A 21657-nucleotide genomic window follows, 5' to 3' on the forward strand; every position below is an offset into this window, starting at 1 on the left:
CAGGGGTCGGTCCTCTCCCCCCTGCTATTTAATATCTACATGAAACCACTGGGTGAGATCATCCAAGGGCATGGGGTGAGGTATCATCAGTACGCAGATGATACCCAGCTTTACATTTCCACCGCATGTTCAGTCAGCAAAGCAGTGGAAATGATGTGCCGGTACCTAGAGGCTGTTGGGTCTGGATGGGTGTCAACAGACTCAAACTCAACCCTGATAAGATTGGGTGGCTGTGGGTTTTGCCTCCCAAGGACAATTCCATCTGTCCGTCCATTACCCTGGGGGGGGGGAGGGAAATCACTAACCCCCTCAGAGAGGGTCTGCAACTTGGGTGTCCTCCTTGATCCACAGCTCACAGCTCACATCTTTCAGCTGTGGCGAGGGGGGCATTTGCCCAGGTTCGCCTGGTGCACCAGTTGCGGCCCTATTTGGATCGGGAGTCACTGCTCACAGTCAGTCATGCCCTCATCACCTCAAGGTTCGACTACTGTGACACTCTCTATATGGGGCTACCTCTGAAAAGTGTTCGGAAACTCCAGATCGTGCAGAATGCAGCTGCGAGAGCAAATGGGCTTCCCTAAGTATGCCCATGTTACACCAACACTCCGCAGTCTGCATTGGTTGCCGATCAGCTTCCGGTCACAATTCAAAGGGTTGGTAATGACCTATAAAGGCCTTCATGGCATCGGACCAGAATATCTCCGGGATCGCCTTCTACCGCACGAATCCCAGCGACCAGTTAGGTCCCACAGAGTTGGCCTTCTCCGGGTCCCGTCGACTAAACAATGTCATTTGGCATGACCCAGTGGAAGAGCCTTTTTTGTGGTGGCCTCAACTCTCTGAAACCAACTCCCCCCAGAGATCAGAATTGCCCCCACCCTCCTCTCCTTTCGTAAGCTTCTTAAAACTCACCTCTGTCATCAGGCATGGGGGAATTGAGATATTCCCTTCCCCCTAGGCCTATACAATTTATGCATGGTAGGTTTGTGTGTATGTTTGGTTTTTTAAATAAGGGTCTTTTAATTATTTTAAATATTAGATTTGTTATATGTTGTTTCATTATTGTTGTTAGCCGCCCCAAGTCGACGGAGAGGGGCAGCATACAAATCTAATAAATAAATAAATAAATAAATAAATAAATAAATAAATAAATAAATAAATAAAGAAAGAAAGAAAGAAAGAAAGAAAGAAAGAAAGAAAGTATGCTTTTCCTCTCAAAAAGAAAAAAAGGCGAGGAAGCAAAAATAGACAAAATACTCACTAACGTCGGCTTCGCATATGTATGGTCTTGTATTGGAGCAGTAACTATTTCTCCAAAAGCCTGCACTTTTGTAAGGATATGACTTCATTACAATACAATCTTGCTATATGAAATCAAAAACAATAAACATTGAAAGTAGTATGAATAAACTCCTCAATCATACCAAATTAGCATCAAACAGAGAAAGTTGGTAGAGAAGGTTATAGGTAGTCCTCAATCTACCATCACTTATTCAGTGATGATTATACATCTCTGATGTATAATAAATGATTATACATCATACATCTCTCCACGTAGATGCAGTTCCATTGAGCACATTTTCTACTTTACTTTAAAGTAGAAAAAATTGTGATGGACAATAACAACACCAGATGGATTCAAAACAGGCTAACCAACCACATTCAATGTCTAATGCTCAATGGAACTGCATCTGCATTGAGAGATGTATACCCCAAGGCTCTGTTTTAGGCCCAGTACTCTTCAACTTTTTAATCAATGACTTGGACGAGGGGGTAGATAGGGAACTCATCAAGTTTGCACATGACACCAAACTGACAGGAATAGCCACCACTCCAGAAGATAGATGCAAAATACAGAAAGATCTTGACAAACTTGAACATTGGGCGCTTTCTAACAAAATAAAGTTTAATGGTGAAAAAAGCAAAGTTCTATATTTAGGCAAGCAAAACAAAATGCACAGGTACAGTATATGTAGTACATTGCTCAACAGTAGTAACTGTGAGAGGGATAATGGAGTCCTACTGGACAAACATTTAAATATGAGCCAGCAGTGTGCAGCAGGTGCCAAAATAGCCAACACAGTTCTAGGCTCCATTAACAGAAAGACAGAATCAAGATAACACAAAGTGTTAATACCACTTTATAATGCACTGGAAAGGCCACACTTGGAATAGTGCATTCAGTTTTGGCCACCACGATGCAAACTCTAGAAAGAGTACAGAGAAGAGCCCAGTCAACGAAGCAGTGGAAGTGATGTGCCGGTGCCTGGAGGCTGTTGGGGCCTGGATGGGTGTCAACAGACTCAAACTCAACCCGGATAAGACGGAGTGGCTGTGGGTTTTGCCTCCCAAGGACAATTCCATCTGTCCGTCCATTACCCTGGGGGGGGGGAATGACCCCCTCGGAGAGGGTCCGCAACTTGGGCGTCCTCCTCGATCCACAGCTCACATTAGAGAACTATCTTCCAGCTGTGGCGAGGGGGGCGTTTGCCCAGGTTTGCCTGGTGCACCAGTTGCAGTCCTATCTGGACCGGGACTCATTGCTCACAGTCACTCATGCCCTCATCACCTCGAGGTTCGACTACTGTAATGCTCTCTACATGGGGCTACCTTTGAAAAGTGTTCGGAAACTTCAGATCGTGCAGAATGCAGCTGCGAGAGCAGTCATGGGCTTACCTAGGTATGCCCATGTTTCGCCATCACTCCGCAGTCTGCATTGGCTGCCGATCAATTTCCAGTCACAATTCAAAGTGTTGGTTATGACCTTTAAAGCCCTTCATGGCACTGGACCAGAATATCTCCAAGACCGCCTCCTGCCGCATGAATCCCAGCGACCGATTAGGTCCCACAGAGTGGGCCTTCTCCGGGTCCCATCAACTAAACAATGTCGGTTGGCGGGCCCCAAGGGAAGAGCCTTCTCTGTGGCGGCACCGACTCTCTGGAACCAACTCCCCCCAGAGATTAGAACTGCCCCTACTCTCCCTGCCTTCCGTAAGCTCCTCAAAATCCACCTCTGCCGTCAGGCATGAGGGAATTGAAACACCTCCCCCGGGCATGTTTAATTTATGCATGGTATGTTTGTGTGTGTGTCTGTTAGTATATGGGGTTCTTTTAAATCCTGTATAAATTTTAAAGTTATCTGGATTATTTATGATTTGTTCTATCTTGTTGTGAGCCGCCCCGAGTCTTCGGAGAGGGGCGGCATACAAACCTAAATAATAAATAAATAAATAAATAAACAAATAAACAAAGATGATTAGGGGACTGGAGGCTAAAACATATGAAGAACAGTTGCAGGAACTAGGTATGTTTAGTTTAATGAAAAAAAAGGACCAGGGAAGACATGATAGCAGTATTCCAATATCTCAGGGGTTGCCACAAAGAAGAGAGAGTCAACCTATTCTCCAAAGCACCTGAGGATAGAACAAGAAGCAATGAATAGAAACTAAACAAGGAGGGAAGTAACTTAGAACTAAGGAGAAATTTCAGACAGTTAGAATAATTAACCAGTGGAACAGCTTGCCTCCAGTAATTCCAGAATGCTCCAACACTAGAAGTTTTTAAGAGGATGTTGGATAACCATTTGTCTGAAGTAGTGTCTAAGCAAGAAGTTGAATTAGAAGACCTCTAAGGTCCCTTCCAATTCTGTTGTTGTTGATGTTGTTATTGTTGCTGCTGCTGCTGATGTTATTGTTGTTGTTGCTGTTATTATTTAGAAATGCACTAAAAAACTGATTTATGATCAGTCCTTAAAACAATTGCAGCATTTCCCACAATCACATTATACAGTTTGAGACACATGGTAATTAACATATATTTACACTAGTATAGTATCCTGGGGCCATGTGATCACCATTTGTAACCTTTCCCGCAGGTTTCTGTCAATGGCAAAAAGCGGATTCATTTAGTAATGACAGGATTCACCTAACAACTGCAGTGATTTGTTTAACAAGCTTAATAACAAAATGTTGTAAAATTGGGCATGATTCATTCAACAAATGCCTTACTTAGCAATGAAATATCTGGCTCAGTTGTGACCATAAAGCAAGAACCTCCTATGCAGAATGAGTCATCATGGTTTGTGGCAGTATGTAAAAGCAAGAATGTCACATATCCATAAAGTGACTAATCAACTGTTTGCTGCAAATGATCAATCCCACACACATACTCAAACAATCATAGCTCCACAGGATGTTCCTGGAAACATAGTTGGATGTATTGGTCAAGATATGATAAATCTGGGATATCATAAGAAATATCAGCTGTCACAGCTGCTCTTATTCTGTATACTACCTTATTATGAGACCTGCTATGCATCAAAGCAATTTATTTGTTTGTCTGTTTGCTTGCTTGCTTGCTTGCTTGCTTGCTTGCTTGCTTGCTTGCTTGCTTGCTTGCTTGCTTGCTTGCTTGCTTGCTTGCTTGCTTGCTTGCTTGCTTGCTTGCTTGCTTGCTTGTTTATTTATTTATTGTGAACCATTGGATTTGTATGCCTATTTGTTTTCCTGACAGAGGCCATTGGTCAAGATCAGCTTTTACCTGGGTAACAATCGGAACAGTCACCTGCTCAATTGTTATCTTTAATTGTTTTGTCCAATCTACAGGATATCCCCTCATTTGTCCCTGTTAGCTGAATATTTAGATCAGCAAACTGGCTGGGAATAGAAACTGACACTTTTTACATTTGCCAATGTTGGGGAAAAAAACCTGGTTTATATCCTACTCTCAAAGGAAGTAACTTGACATTTTATTTTCAATATTGCCTTTGATTTATTCTGCTGATAGAGGTATGCAATCGAGCTGAAAAGTGCTTCAGACTGCAAGGGATAGACTACATAGGCACAGCTTGTAACTCTTTAAAGCAGCCACACTTTTTCCTGTGGCTGCCCTCTGCAGTTGCAGCCCACTCCAGAGAAATGACACACAACAGAATTAGAATGGAATGGAATGGAATAGAATAGAATAGAATAGAATAGGACCTTGGAAGTCTTCTAGTCCAATTCCCTGCTTAGACAGAAAACCCTACACCACTTCAGACAAATAGTTATCCAGTACCTTTTAAAATAATTTCCAGTGTTGGAAAATTCACAACTTCTGGAGCCAAACTATTCCACTGATTAATTATTCTGTCGGAAAATTTCTCCTTAGTTTTAAGTTGCTTCTTTTTTTATTAGTTTCCACCCATTGCTTCTTTTTTAATTTTTTTTAAATTAATTTTTTTAAGATAACACAATACAAAACACACAGAAACATAGAATATATATATAGAGAGAGGTTCTTTACCACCCCTCTCATATCTGAAGTTGTTTCTGGAGCTAAATCTACCCATTGCTTCTTGTTGTACCCTCAGATGCTTTGGAAAACAGCATGACTCCCTCTTCTTTGTGCAGCCAGTGAGATATAGGAGCATTGCTACCATGTCTCCCCTGGTCCTTCTTTTCATTAAACTAGACATACCCCGTTCCTGCAACTGTTCTTCATATGTTTTAGTTTCCAGCCCCATAATCATCTTTGTTGCTCTTCTCTGACTCTTTCTAGAGTCTCAACATCTTTTTTTACATCATAGCATCTAGTTTTAGAAACTATAGAGGAGTATCTTATGTGAGCTCCTATGTGTATATAAGAGAAAATTTTCCTTCAAACCTAAATGAAAACAAAACAAACAAATAACCACTAATAGTTCTGCATTAAATTATTTCGCCCAGTCTTGTTACTTTCTTTCTTCTAATCATGTGCCTTTAATTTCAGACTCATGTAACAGAGGTTGAGAGGAAAAAGACAAAGGAAGGAAATTGGGAGTTTTCAGATTCCCTCCTGTAGTCAAATACCTACGCTGTTTGGGAATCCTTTATCCCAGTTTGTGTAGCTGAGCCCTCTTCCACTTGTCCAGAGATACATTTGATCCTCATGGATGTCATTTAATCCTATCCATAGATCATGTTGGAATTCATTTAAATGGAAAGTGAGAAAGGCTAAAAATAAAAAGTAATGGAAGAAGAATGTGATCAGAGAAAGTAGACATACCTAATTTTTGGGACAGAAGGAAACCAAAGCAAATACTTCATTAAATAAAGAATTTAGTTCGTAAATGAACTAAAACATTGAAAAGTAGACTTTAATAAATCCATAATAAGCATGTGAAATAGTCACTGAAGTCTGAAATTCCACTGAGGTACTGCTTTTAGATACAGTAATTTGCTATTATTAACCCAATGAGCTAAAGATATTATCAGCACATTTATTTATGTATTGATTAAAATATTTTAATATCCCTTTGATCCTAGTGCAATACAACTGAATCATAAAATATGTGCGGGTGTGTTATCAATGTATATAGCATCTCAATCACAGAAGCCACTCTAAATGATTTACACATTTATGGCTGCAAAAATTTGTAAATATTATGGCTATGTAAATTCTTGGAAAGTGATGCGCTTGAGTGTTCAATAGCACATACTGTATAAAGCATCTTTTTTACAAATAGTTAAAGCAGCCGTCTCTTTCTCAGGACTGTTCCTAACTGTCTTAGCACGAATAGCCAACAGGGAAAATGCAAAGCAAGTAACAGGTATATCCCCCACCCCAGCCCTTTGCTTTTAGTATAAAAGGGAACATCTAACAACTTGTTGTTGTGAGCCATCCCGAATCTTCAGAGAGGGACGGCATACAAATCTAAATAATAATAATAATAATAATAATAATAATAATAATAATAATAATAATAATAAAAAAACAACTTTCTTCTGTAATTTCTATGAATTCACAATTTTCCATTTTATCTTAAAGATGGAAAATGACTTTTACAACTATATTTGTTTTGGGACAAGCACAGGTTTACCATTATGTCTATGTAATAATAAGAAAATGAGAAAGGAAGAAAATAGTAGTAATAAGGAGGGAAATATGAATTAAGATATTATAACTTCTCATTTAAAATTCTGAGTTCAAACACATATAATGGTCAGTTGGTTTCATCAATGGCATATTTGTCCCGTAAAACATAACCAACAATGATATAAAATATCACAAATAAATAAACTTTTATTAATTGATAAGGTGATTTTATACCTTGCACCCTTTGATTGAGTATTGTAACCAGGGTTCCTCCAAATTCTTCCTTCTGACAATCTTTCTGGGCATTTTTCCAAGATTTTTGCTCATTTTTATTAGATCCAAAGAATTTGTAGCACTTTTTAAAAAAGAAATCCAAGCGCAAGGAGAGAGACAAATACAATTAAAGGTTTGTTTCATTATCAATTTTTTAAAAATGTACTGTATGTGGTCCTAGAGAATAAAAGCAACAATAAAATACAATTTAAAAATCAAACAGCCAGGAAAAAGCCAACAGTTAGAAGTCAACACATATGCTCGACCAGCAGCTTAAACCGCCGGGCAAAATTGCCACCGGAGCAGGGGGACGCTGCGTGCCGCTCCACGGAGGCCCGAACTTCCAGTTTCTGGCAAAACCATGGGTTAGATTTTTAACCCACCTTACTTTATAAGTAACTCAAAGTGGAGAACATTCATATTACTTCTTGCTCCTCTTATTTTGCCCACAACAGCAATTCTATGACGGGGATTGGGCTGGGCTTATATTATAAAATTAATTATATTGATTGATTTTGGAAAATTGGATCCGATTGGTGCCTGGAAATAAACATGTTGCAGGCAGTGAAGCTCTACCAAATTTTTACTACCACAATGTGGGCGTGGTTTATGCATTTTCTTTCAACATCTTTCAGTGCAAATTGGCTGCTCTAGGGTGGAGCTCCATTTTTGCTACCCCACTGTGTTCCCTCCCATCTGGGCAGTAGCCCATCCCTGATTGCAGAAGGCTGTCAAACTGATGCGTCACAAGCAGGCCATGCCCACCCCAGCTCCATGTAGGGGGGGGGGAGTTGAGAAATGTCATGTGACTCAACATGATGCTGCAAGTTTGACACCCGTGCTGTATTGGAAAATAAAAAAAGACTCCAGAAAACAACTTGGACAATGTGTTCCCTTATTGTTGCCAAATCAACCGCAGGAACTGATATTGGCACCCGTGGATTGAGGAGCAAAGAGAGTCAAACCAATAGCAAGGCAAGCCTTATCTTTTTTTCATTTATGTATTTCATTGGTGTACACATGGATGAAAGGGACTGAGCCTGAGGGATAATAATGTTACATACTTCTGCCATTTCAGGAACAGTAGCAACTACCTTCCAACTATTTTGTGAATGACATTGGCTCTCAGGTTCAATGTGAAGGAACCCTTGCAATTATTTGTAAGAAAGGCTTTGGAAGATGGTGTGTGTGTGTGTGTGTGTGTATGTGTGTGAAGAGATGCTGCCTAGGGAACTGTCAGATAAGAAATAACATGGCTTTAGCTGAATAGTGGGCAGAGCAATAGGCTTGGAAGGTTCTTGTCCAATAAAGGTGAAAATAGAAGAATTGTACTTTCAGATTTGAAAGATTGTGCTGATGTAGTTTTACCATAAAGTAGAAATAGTTTATTTGGTCATGTGTACTGTGTAGTAATGCTAATAAGATTTTACTTTTATGTCAACTACATATGCCCAAAATTCATCGGTGATGCCATCCTATCAATGCATTTATTTTAGTTGTTTAAAAAAAACCTTCCATAAAATGTCCCTCTCTTCTTGTTATTTTTTTGTTTCTTTGAGTGACTCTTTTTTAAAAAAGGAAATAATTACTATACCTTATTTTCAAACAAAAGCCAAGATTCAGGGCATCCTCCTCTAATGGAAGGTGGTGTGGGAGCAATAGTTGCATTGACTGAGTTGTTATGTCTTTCACATATGAAAGAAACTGGGTAGCCACAGTTTATATCATTCCAAAGTCCTAAGCAAGAAAAAAAATGGTTGACTACAGAGTGGTTAAACAACCCAGAAGATGCATGAAACCTTGTAACCAAAATCCCAAACATTTCTAATGTGTCACGGCAATAGCTAAAACCAAATGACAGCTATAACTTCATGAGCTGCTATTGCATAAGAGATTATTAGAGGAGAATTTATCTAGAAAATCCACAAACCTGGACTCATCTGTGCTAGAAGTGTATATTGGTGGGAGTCTCACAAGACAGCATTGTCTCCAAATGCCTCTTAGCCTTCATATTACTCAGACTGTCTAGTTTGCATAAATTGTCCCATTTTTGGTAAGGAATTGTTTCCTTTCTATTTTATTTGCTATTAAACATAACATTATTTTAGTTCTTAAGAAACTACTGGAGAGATACAGGTTAAGGCTGACTGACTAATGGAATTCCAGATTCTATATCCACATATTCTGAACTCAGAGTAGTACCCATTTTTTTCAATGAAGAATTCAATTCAATTCAATGTATTAGATTTGTATGCTGCTCACAACAGAATAAAAACAGTATAACAATGGAACAATTCTAATAATAAAATATATAAAAACCTCAGCAATTAAAAACCATACAGCACATACACATCAAACATAAAATAAGCCTGGGGGAGATGTCTTAGTTCCCCCATGCCTGGCGATATAGGTGGGTCTTAAGTAACTTGCGAAAGACAAGGAGGGTGGGGGCCGTTCTAATCTCCGGGGGAAGTTGATTCCAGAGGGCCGGAGCCACCACAGAGAAGGCTCTTTCCTGGGGCCCGCCAAATGACATTGTTTGGTCGATGGGACCTGGAGAAGGCCAACTCTGTGTGACCTTATTGGCCGTTGGGATTCTTGCGGTAGAAAGCAGTTCCGGAGGTACTCTGATCCAATGCCATGTAGGGCTTTAAAGGTCATTACCAACATTTTGAATTGTGACCGGAAACTGATTGGCAGCCAGTGCAGGCCACGGAGTGTTGTAGAAAGGTGGGCGAATCTGGGAAGCCCCACAATAGCTCTCGTGGCCGCATTCTGCAAGATCTGAAGTTTCTGAACACTTTTCAAAGGTAGCCCCATGTAGAGACCATTGCAGTAATCGAACCTTGAGGTGATAAGGGCATGAGCGACTGTGAGCAATGACCCCCTGTCCAAATAGAGCCGCAACTGGTGCACCAGGCGAACCTGGGCAAACGCCCTCCTCGCCACAGCTGAGAGATGGTGTTCCAATGTTAGCTGTGGATTGAGGAGGACGCCCAAGTTGTGAACCCTCTCTGAGGGGGTCAATAATTCCCCCCCCAGGGTAATGGACGGACAGATGGAATTGTCCTTGGGAGGTAAAACCCACAGCCACTCCGTCTTATCTGGATTGAATTTGAGCTTGTTGACACCCATCCAGACCCAACAGCCTCCAGGTACTGGCACATCACTTCCACTGCTTCGTTGACTGGACATGGGGTGGAGATGTATAACTCACATTTATTGCTGAACAAAAAAAAGGAACATTTATTATATACTGTACAGTAGTTGTCATCACAAACCAGCATAGCCAGACATACTGTGAATCCTACCAAGAATTTCTTACTACTATCACACCATTATTTCCATGTACAATGATTATACTTTCTTAAAATATATGTTATATATGTTCAGAAATGCTGCAAACGTTTAGAAACGTCTCCTACGTCTTACTTTCGGGGGATGCCTTATATTAGGCAATTCTATGAAACCTCTTAGGTCTTACTTTCAGGAGTGACTTATTTTCGAGGAAACAGGGTAAAAAGACATTTAAAACAAAACTGTTGGCAAAGTAATTTGAAAGACTATATGACCAGCAGATGAAACAAAATCTAACATAAAAATCACAGTACTGAAAATCAATCAATTTCTTTCTTCAGCCAATCAGCTTATTCTAAATTCCTTACAGATTTGGGGAAAGAGCCCAAACTGGCCATCCAATCTATAGAAACAAATGTCTTAAAAATGGCAAGTTTCAAGCTTTTGAACAGGAATCTGAGCATGTTCCTTGAGTCACATTCAAATAACATAAGCATATTACTATTGCTTTACTATTACTAATACTATTACCACTATTAATAATTACTATTACTAAGACCCTTATCCCGAGAGAAGACAACATTGGTGATATAGATGCACTGTGGTTAACCAGACTGTATGTAAACCCCAGACATCTCTATTGATTAACTTGGTAGTCACAGAACATATTGAAAACCAGATTTCACAGCTACTCCTGGTGTACCTAATCTCCAATTGCAGCTGTTAAATAAATCCAGTTAAAATACTGTTACTCAGATGACCAAATTAGGAAAATGAAATTTGTCCAAACAGAGCAGCAGCTAAACCAAAAGGAAATATCACAATTACCTTTAAGCCTAAGGAAGAACTACCACTAGTAAAGGTCAAACATTCAAGAAAATGTGAGACAGCCTTGCAAAAAGTGGAGAAGACATACTACATCATGAAGTTTGTCAGCATTACTAAAACCATGAATTTTATCATGCATACAGAAATACATTTGAAACTAGTATTATAAATTAGCAAACCACATACTGTACCTGTAGAGCTGTAAATGACCACACAGTTTTCATCATTGTTTGCAAAGTTAGGTTCATGAGGTGCCCAGGCAACATATTGGACAGGAGTTCCATCCATCCATCTTTAAGACAAGTTAACATATTATTGTCAATCAGTATAAAAGTAAAGATCCCATTAGAACATAAGAAGAGCCATGCTGAATCAGACCAAAGCCCATCAAGTCCAGCATTCTGTGTCACACAGTGGCCCACCAATTGTCCATGGGGATCTTAAGCAGAAAGGGAAGGCAAGACCCTCCCTTTCCCTTGACCCCCAACAAGTGGTACTCAAGGGAATCCTGCCTGCCTCAACCAACAGCACTTGGACATCTATTTCAATAACCATCTATATGCTTGGCATTCATGAATCTGTCTAATCCTGCCTTGAAGCTATCAAGGCTGACAGCTGTCACGACCTCTTCTGGAAGTAAATTCCATAAACCAACAACCCTCTGGGTGAAGAAATATTTCCCTTGATTTGTCCTCACTTTCTTACCTATGAGCTTTAGGGAGTGATACCATTTCAGGGGAAAAAACTGTCTTGTGTTTAGTTGTATTGGTGTGCAATGCTCTATAGCGTAATTTTGAGTGTAGGGTTTGAAACAATTTATGTTGAGGATGCGAGGGGTCAGTAAATATTTTCACAGCCATCTTTTTGACTCATGAAGTATACAGGTCCTCAGTGGAAGGCAGATTGGCAGTAATTATTTTTTTCTGCAGTTCTGATTATCCTCTGAAATCTGTGTCTGTCTTGTTGGATTGCAGAACCAAACCAGACAGTTATAGAGGTGCAGATGACAGACTCAATGATTCATCTATAGAACTGTATCAACAGCTTCTTGGGCAATTTGAGATTCCTGAGTTGGCACAGAAAGAACATTTTTTGTTGTGCTTTTTTATGACGTTTTTGATGTCAGGTGGCCATTTTAGGTCTTGAGATATGATAGAACCTGGAAATTTGAAAGTCTCTATTGTTGCTACTGTGTTGCCTAATATTGTTAGAGGTGGTCAAATGGGAGGTTTTCTCCAAATGTCTACCATCATTTCTATGGTTTTGAATGTATTCAGTTCAAGATTGTTCCAGTCACACAATGAGGCTAGTTGTTCACTTCACATTTTTATGAGGTTTCATCTTTGTCTTGAATGAGACCAATCACTGTTGTATCATCTGCAAACTTCAGTAGTTTAACAGATGGATCGTTTGAGATGCAGTCATTGGTATATAAAGATAAGATAAGTGGTGAGAGCACACAGCTTTGGGGAGGGTCTCTACTAATTGTACAGGTATCTGATATGATTTTATGTACCTTCACCTGAAGCTTCCTGTCTGCTAGGAAGAGGAGAGAAGCAACCTAGATACAAGGAGAAATTTCCTGAATTTTAGAACAATTAATTATTGGAACAGCTTTCCTCCAGAAGTTGTGAATGCTCCAACACTGAAAGTTTTTAAGAAAAGATTGGACAGCTGTTTGTCTGAAATGGAATAGGGTTTCCTGCCTCAGAAAGTGGTTAAACTAGAGGACCTCCAAGGTCCCTTTCAGTTCTATTACAGTATTCTGTTACTTCCTGCATGGAGTAATAAGGACAATATGTCATGTGAACTAGTCCAAAGTACTGGTCTTTCCTAGATGAAAATCCTTATTATCCGTACGAGGATAACAAAACAAGCAAAAAGATATGCTGCAATAAAATGCAATCTTTTTAGTTTGCTTACCTGGTTACTTTATCAAGGCTCTGTTGCAATCCTATGTAATAACTAGTCACCAGCTCATTTTGCAAGATCTAAAAAAATCAAAACAGAAGGCCATTATATATATTTGTAACATGTGAATTATGTCTCAAGCAAGAATATATTAAGCTTTAAGAATTTATTTTAGAAATCAAACACTGTTACTTTAAGGGGAAAAAAATAATAAAAGTTCCTAATAATCCAGTTATTAGCTCCTAAATAATTTGTATGACTCTGTGATTCAAGGTGGAGTCAAGGCAACTGAATGGAGGGGAGCGTTCACTGGTTATTGGCTCCTATATAAAAGTAGAAAAATATCAGGCAGGGAAATTGTTAAACACCCCAACTCCAGCCATTTCTTCTTATATTCCATAATATGGATTTTTGTAACTTTTAGCAATGGCCATTGCTTAATCACAGATACACTTGATAAAATTTTAGTTCTTCCCAGGAACTAGCAGTTCCTGTTAGTCAAACCAGATAAAAGCAAGAAGCGGAGGATATTTTTTAAAAAAATTATAAAGAATGAAATAGGATCTCTTGCTTGAGCAGAGGATTGGACAAAAAGACCTCCAAGGTCACTTCCAGCTCTCTTTACATTGAGTCTAACCTGACAAGAGATTTATGACTTGTTGGGCATGAATGTAAATCTTAATAGGTAAATATTTGCCAGCTTTTAATCGCAATCATAAAGTAGAACTTGTCAGGATCCAATATTTGTTAAGCTAGCATTTTTCTCCTTGAATAAAAAAATATAAACATAACTATTTTTCTACAATGGTTTAGGCTTTCCTGCTTGAGCAGGAAGTTGGGCTGGATGACTTACATGGTATTTCTCAATTCCTTTTTTCTGTTTTTCTGTTATTCTATTCTTATAAAGATATTCAATAAATGTTGGAACATGAGGATGCCTAAAGCATTTTGCCAACTAAATGGGATTTTGGCTGGAGGAACCCAAGCTCATTTTATAACAGAGCTGATGGTAATGTGGATGAGGAGCCACCAGGAAACCCTAAGCTTTATCATGGGATGGAGAGGCTCCTCTTACTAGGACTGGCATGGCTCCAAAAATGGAACCCATATGTTAACTGGCAAAAGAGAAAGAAGAAAGCTAATGCATATGAAATATAGTCTAACATTCATTCATTCATTCATTCATTCATTCATTCATTCATTCATTCATTCATTGGATTTGTATGCCACCCCTCTCCGAGAACATGTCTGAATTAAAATATTTTGATATGAATAATTGTAGAATAGATACAATTTTTATGCAATTTAAATTTTAATTCAGTAATGGGAAAAGCTCAAATATACTCATAATGCAGATTTTGTGCTACAAATTTATGAAGAAGGCTATGGTTATTGTAACTGATCAAGAACCACTGTTTGACAGCCACAGGAATCCCTTAAATAAAAATAAGCAAATAATGCACATTCCTTGTCCTCATATCAGAAATAATAAGTGAATGTCTTACATATTTCCAGATAAAGTTCCTTTCAGTGTTATCTTCAATGACAAGCAAATCTCCAGACCTTGTTTTGCAAAATGCACGGGCGTCGTGCATTGGAAATTTATCGGTGTTGAAATAATATTGCTTGTCTTTATTGATGAGCCAGCCATCAGTAGTAAATGAATAATCTATGAGAAATATTATTTGTTTGTTTGTTTGTTTTATTTTCATTCCACATTCATTACTTAGTAACTTAAGGCAGTGAAGATACACAATACTCTCATATTCTATAGTCCCAACCCACCAATCAATGAGCAAACAGTCTTCAATATTACAAATGTAATCAATTTCAAAACTGTCACTAGGTGATTTGGGATATTCTCTTTCAGTCCAACTTAATTTATAGGATTATTGTGGTGATAAATTAGGAGACCACCCCATCCCCTGTACACTAGAGCAAAAATCATAATATAATATAAACAGGCAAGGTGGAATTGAGCCTTTTCTTCTTGCATTACAGCTAATTGCAGATTGAGACTCTCCAATTTGTTAGAAAATGATAACAGAACAATAGAATAATGGAGTTGGAAGGGACCTTGAAGGTCCTTCTAGTCCATCATCTGTTAAGGCAGGAAATCCTATACCGGTGATGGCAAACCTTTTTCTGGTTTATTTATTTATTTATTTATTTATTATTTAGATTTGTATGCCGCCCCTCTCCGAAGACTCGGGGCGGCTCACAACAGAATAGAACAAATCATAAATAATCAGAAAACTTTAAAATTTATACAAGATTTAAAAGAACCCCATAAACTAACAGACGCACACACAAACATACCATGCATAAATTAAACATGCCCGGGGGAGGTGTTTCAGTTCCCCCATGCCTGACGGCAGAGGTGGGTTTTAAGGAGTTTACGGAAGGCAGGGAGAGTAGGGGCAGTTCTAATCTCTGGGGGGAGTTGGTTCCAGAGAGTCGGTGCCGCCACAGAGAAGGCTCTTCCCCTGGGGCCCGCCAACCGACATTGTTTAGTTGACGGGACCCGGAGAAGGCCCACTCTGTGGGACCTAATTGGTCGCTGGGATTCGTGCGGCAGTAGGCGGTCTCGGAGATATTCTGGTCCAGTGCCATGAAGGGCTTTAAAGGTCATAACCAACACTTTGAATTGTGACCGGAAATTGATCGGCAGCCAATGCAGACTGCGGAGTGATGGTGAAACATGGGCATACCTGGGTAAGCCCGTGACTGCTCTCGCAGCTGCATTCTGCACGATCTGAAGTTTCCGAACACTTTTCAAAGGTAGCCCCATGTAGAGAGCATTGCAGTAGTCGAACCTCGAGGTGATGAGGGCATGAGTGACTGTGAGCAATGAGTCCCGGTCCAGATAGGGCCGCAACTGGTGCACCAGGCGAACCTGGGCAAACGCCCCCCTCGCCACAGCTGAGAGATGGTTTTCTAATGTGAGCTGTGGATCGAGGAGGACGCCCAAGTTGCGGACCCTCTCTGAGGGGGTCAATAATTCCCCCCCCAGGGTGATGGACGGACAGATGGGATTGTCCTTGGGAGGCAGAACCCACAGCCACTCCGTCTTATCCGGGTTGAGTTTGAGTCTGTTGACACCCATCCAGGCCCCAAGAGCCTCCAGGCACCAGCACATCATTTCCACCGCTTCGTTGACTGGGCATGGGGTGGAGATGTAAAGCTGGGTATCATCGGCATATTGATGATACCTCACCCCATGTCCTTGGATGATCTCACCCAGCGGTTTCATGTAGATGTTAAATAGCAAGGGGGAGAGGACCGACCCCTGAGGCACCCCACAAGGGAGAGACCTTGGAGCCGACCTCTGACCCCCCACTAACACCGACTGCGACCGGCCAGAGAGGTAGGAGGAGAACCACTGGAGCACAGTGCCTCCCACCCCCAGCCCCTCCAACCGGTGCAGAAAGATACCATGGTCGATGGTATCGAAAGCCGCTGAGAGATCGAGGAGCACCAGGACAGAGGATAAACCCCTGTCCCGGGCCCGCCAGAGATCATCCATCAATGCGACCAAAGCGGTTTCCGTGCTGTAACCGGGCCTGAAACCCGACTGCTGGGGACCTAGATAATCAGCTTCTTCCAAGGACCGCTGGAGTGCCACCACCTTCTCGACAACCTTCCCCATAAAGGGAAGGTTGGAGACTGGACGATAGTTGTTAAGTACGGCTGGGTCCAGGGAGGGCTTCTTGAGGAGGGGGTGCACAAGCGCTTCTTTATAGAGTGATGGAAAAACTCCCCTCCCCAAGGAAGCGTTGGTAATCTCCTGGGCCCAGCTCCGGTTCACGTATCAAAAGTAGGGGAGGGGAGTCATGAACTTGCATGCCCACAACCATAATTTTATGTGGGGGGAGGGGGACCTGCGCATACATGCATGACCCCCCCCCCTTGATTTTGGCACATGATGGCATGCCCATTTTCCACTATCTCCAGGCTTCAGAGGCTTCCTAGGAGCCTGGGGAGGGTGAAAACAGTCTTCCCACCCACTCTTGAGTCTGAAAACAGCCTGTTTCCTGACTCCCATTATGTCCAGAAGGCCCGAAAATTAGCTGGCTGGGGCACCCATGTGTGCCAAACCTGAGCTCAGGTGCCCATCGATATGGCTCCACATGCCACTTGCGGCACACTCGCATGCCATATGTTCATCATCATGGTCTTATAACATTTCAAACAAAGAGCTGTCTAATCTCTTTTTAAAAACCTCTACTGATAACTTCTGAATACAAGCCTTTCCAGTAATTATTTTGTCAGGAAATTTCTCCTTGATCAGTTTTCATCCATTGCTTTTTTTCCTGTCTCTAGGTGTTTGGGAAAATAGATTGACCCCCATTTCTTTACGACAGCCCCTCGAGTATTGAAACACTGCTGTCATGTCACCCCAGTCATTCTTTTTAATAGACTAGACCAATTCCTGTAACCATTTTTCATCTTCGTTGCTCTTCTCTGCATTATTTCTAAAATCTCAACATCTTTTTTTATATCGTGATGACCAAAACTGGATGTAATATTCAAAATGTGATCTTACCAAGGCATTATAAAGAAGTGCTAACACAGCATATGTTCTGGATTCTATCCCTATTAATTCAGCTTATGATTGTTGGCTTTTTTGACAGCTGCAACACACTGCTGGTTTGTATTTAAGTGACTGTCAAGTGGGATTTCTAAATCCCCCTCACAGGTACTACCATTAGGCCAGATACCACGTATTCAAAACCTGTGCATTTCTTTGTTTTTTCTTTCCTAGATGTAGAACATTATTTTTCTCACCATCGAATTTCATTTTGTTAGATAGGGTTCATTGTTTAATACAATCAAGTCTACGGAGAGGGGCGGCATACAAATCTAATAAATAATAATAATAAGATCCTTCTGGAACATAACCTATTGTGTCTCTAAAAGTTATGTAAAGGATTGTTTCTTCTGGAAGTGTTTGTTCCTTACTATATTCAGTTTGGGTGAACTCTTTTTTTACATTGTTTGGAGTTTCTCAATTTGTAGGTTGAGTCTCATAGTATCTAGACTTGTCTGTTTACTTTTTCTTCAAGTAGTTTATTTAGTTTACATTTGGTCGATGTGTAATTTGGGTCTTCTATAGACATGAATGCACACATGGAACATATTATGCAAATCACAACAATGTCAATGGTTTTTGTCCATGCCTATGTTTTATCAATAAATTTTCAAAAAATTTAAAAATTCCAAAAATTCAAATGAAACACTATTTTTCACTATTTTCAGCCAACAATACCATCACCAAATTGCAACAAACCAACATGTCAATGTATAAACTATGACATCATTGTGCTGCCTTTACATACTTGTGTCCTATATTTTACATTGCATTTGCATGATAAAGCCACAGGCCCACATTTCCTCAAGAAGACAATTTTAGCTTTATCATTTAGCTTAGAAACATTTTGTCACAACAAGCCATAGAAACATACTTGGAAGGGGTGGTTTTGTTGGTTCTGGCTTTAGTTGCACACCTGAAAAAGAAAAGTTGAAGTAAAATCTCTATTAAAAGAACAAAATGGAATGGCATCATGCTGACAAAGAAAAATATGAAAATGTGGATTGGCTCAATTTAATTACATTGTTGGATTTGTATGCAAACATTTGCAAGTGTTACTTGCTCCAAAACCTCAGCATTCACACAGGGAATTGCTTAATATAATCCATTCTATTGATAAACCCCAGGTATTACTTTCAACCAGGGGTGGGTTCTAACTTAGCTTTCTGCCAGTTTACTTCATCTCATGCCTGCGTGTGCAGTTGCAGTACCAAAAAAATTTTAAAGCCCAAAAAAGCCAAGAATAAGATGGTGATACATGCGCAGTGCCGGAAACTCAGCTGCGCAGAAAAAGAAAAAACCCAGGGGGAAAAAATCGCCCCCTCAATTTTTTTAAAAAAAGAAATTCCAAAAAAATTCCAAAGAAAAAGATGGCAGCTTCCACAGATTAGCACTGACAGAACCAGTTCTGTGACATCATTGTGATGTCACCAGAGGCTTGCTACTGGTTCAGGCAAACCAGTCCAAATCAGGAGGAATCCACCTCTGCCTTAAAGTCAATAACTGAATGAACATACATCTTTAAAATATCATCGTTATAAAATTTACTTTGCTATATTTGTTAAACACGGCCTAAAAACATATAGATTTTACTGCCATATAAACATTTTATTCCTTAATATCAATGAGAGGATTATGCAAGCTCCAAATCTAATCTAAAAATCTAATTTTTAAATTCCTTGAAGGGAAGTGCAAGAGCCTATAGGCATTTTTGAATATAGTAAATCCACTACTATCTGATATCCTCCCAACTTGCCCTGTTAAGTTTATACTCACCAGGGTAATTAATGTTATCAATAGAAATTTTAAGCCAGGATGCTTTATTAATAATAATGAAATAATGAAATAATGAAATAATGAAATAATGAAATAATGAAATAATGAAATAATGAAATAATGAAATAATGAAATAATGAAATAATGAAATAATGAAATAATGAAATAATGAAATAATGAAATAATGAAATAATGAAATAATGAAATAATGAAATAATGAAATAATGAAATAATGAAATAATGAAATAATGAAATAATGAAATAATGAAATAATGAAATAATGAAATAATGAAATACGAAATCCAGCATAGTGATCTCATTTGCTGTGTTGTATTGACATAATAATAATAATAATAATAATAATAATAATAATAATAATAATAATAATAATATTTCTATGTCACTGTTCTCAGACGACTCAGGGCGGCGTACAACATAACAAATATAGTTTGTTATGTTTGTTATTCCTCAAATCCAGCCAATTTACAGATTAATTTTAAAAAAGTAAAGACGTTGTTATTAGTTACTATTAACCCGATATCAATCTGAAGATGTTATGATTTCACATGACAAAGAAAGTTGTACCTTTCGTAATCTGGCAGATCCAATAAAATGCCTCCTCACAATGTACATCATTCCAACGCATATTTTTTGGATTTATCTCTCCACAATGTTCTATTCCATTATAATTATTGGGTTCTCCATATTGCCAGTTGACATAACCTACCTAATATAGAAATAGGGAATATTAATTTGTTGAAAAAATACATTTTGTGATGCAAAATTCAAACTAACTGTATGTAAAAAATTCCCTACTACAGTCAGAAAACTAGACAACCTCAGCAACTTTGCTTACACTGATTAGCAGTGTGACATTGCCATCATATGACATTATCACAATGTTTTCCCCCTTTGTGGATTCGGGGTGGGTGGGCTACGAGTTTAACACCCCTGCCATAGTTTTAGACTGAAGTTTTTAAATCTATATTAGATTTATTTCAGGTTTAATAATGATTTATTTTACAGGCTAAGCCAGTGTTCTGCTATTGAGACTATCAACTGCAATAATTAAGGAAATCTAATTTTTCAGGGACAGTTTTGGAGAATTCATTTTGCTTGAATTTTAAGATGTTAATGATATCATTTCTCCATCCAGACTGTAGTCTGGGCAAGCTTGTTAGCTTGTTTTCTTTCTGGCCTGCCTGCCTATTTGTTTGTTTGTTTGTTGTTAGGCTTTATTTATTTTTATCCCATCTTTATTATCAAATTGGCAAACTTATATAAACTTATATTCCTTCTTCAACTTTCTCTCAGCAATAATGCTGTGTGGTGAACTGGGCTGAGAGAAAATAACCAGCCCAGAGTCACCCAGCTTTTTTACTTAAGGCAGAACTAGAACTTACAATCTCCTGGTTTCTAAGTGAAACTGTCATTTCAGCTGGGTTTCATTTTCACCATTTATCATTAGATTAGATTAGATTAGATTTATTGGATTTATATGCCGCCCCTCTCCAGAAACTCGGGGCGGCTCACAACAATAATAAAAACAGTACATAGTAACAAATCCAATTCCCACCAATCTAATTACACTTTTAAATTAAAAAATTCATAAAACAATCCCAATATATATAAAAAATAGACACACAATCAATCAATCAGACGGTAAAACAACATGGGCAAGGGGGAGATGTTTTAGTTCCCCCATGCTTGACGACAGAGGTGGGTTTTAAGGAGTTTATGAAAGGCAGGGAGGGTGGGGGCAATCCTAATCTCAGGGGGGAGCTGGTTCCAGAGGGTCGGAGCCCCCACAGAGAAGGCTCTTCTCCTGGGTCCCGCCAGACGACATTGTTTAGTTGACGGGACCTGAAGAAGGCCGACTCTGTGGGACCTAACTGGTCGCTGGGATTCGTGCGGCAGGAGGTGGTCAAGTTGCAGACCCTCTCTGAGGGGTCAATAATTCCCCCCCAGGGTAATGGACGGACAGATAGAATTGTCCTTGGGAGGCAAAACCCACAGCCACTCCGTCTTGTCTGGGTTGAGTTTGAGTTTGTTGACACCCATCCAGGCCCCAACAGCCTCCAGGCACCGGCACATCACTTCCACTGCTTCGTTGACTGGACATGGGGTGGAGATGTACAACTGGGTAT

At 39.5% G+C, this 21657-nt stretch overlaps 1 protein-coding gene across 1 annotated transcript in view; it reads right to left on the reverse strand.

Annotated features, from left to right (window-relative positions):
- The window catches only part of LOC139152988 (macrophage mannose receptor 1-like), a 66466-nt gene that overhangs the window by 18728 nt on the left and 26081 nt on the right, over nucleotides 1-21657 (reverse strand). Inside the window, exons 15-23 of the mRNA XM_070726472.1 lie at nucleotides 20096-20237; nucleotides 18609-18650; nucleotides 14649-14812; nucleotides 13156-13223; nucleotides 11424-11524; nucleotides 8702-8844; nucleotides 7069-7189; nucleotides 5833-5972; nucleotides 1262-1364 (exon numbers count right to left, since the gene is read on the reverse strand). Coding sequence (XP_070582573.1) covers nucleotides 1262-1364; nucleotides 5833-5972; nucleotides 7069-7189; nucleotides 8702-8844; nucleotides 11424-11524; nucleotides 13156-13223; nucleotides 14649-14812; nucleotides 18609-18650; nucleotides 20096-20237 — 1024 coding nt within the window. The remainder of the gene's footprint in view (nucleotides 1-1261; nucleotides 1365-5832; nucleotides 5973-7068; nucleotides 7190-8701; nucleotides 8845-11423; nucleotides 11525-13155; nucleotides 13224-14648; nucleotides 14813-18608; nucleotides 18651-20095; nucleotides 20238-21657) is intronic.

The sequence above is a fragment of the Erythrolamprus reginae genome, chromosome Z (assembly GCF_031021105.1).
Source record: "Erythrolamprus reginae isolate rEryReg1 chromosome Z, rEryReg1.hap1, whole genome shotgun sequence".
Classification (NCBI taxonomy): domain Eukaryota; kingdom Metazoa; phylum Chordata; class Lepidosauria; order Squamata; family Dipsadidae; genus Erythrolamprus; species Erythrolamprus reginae.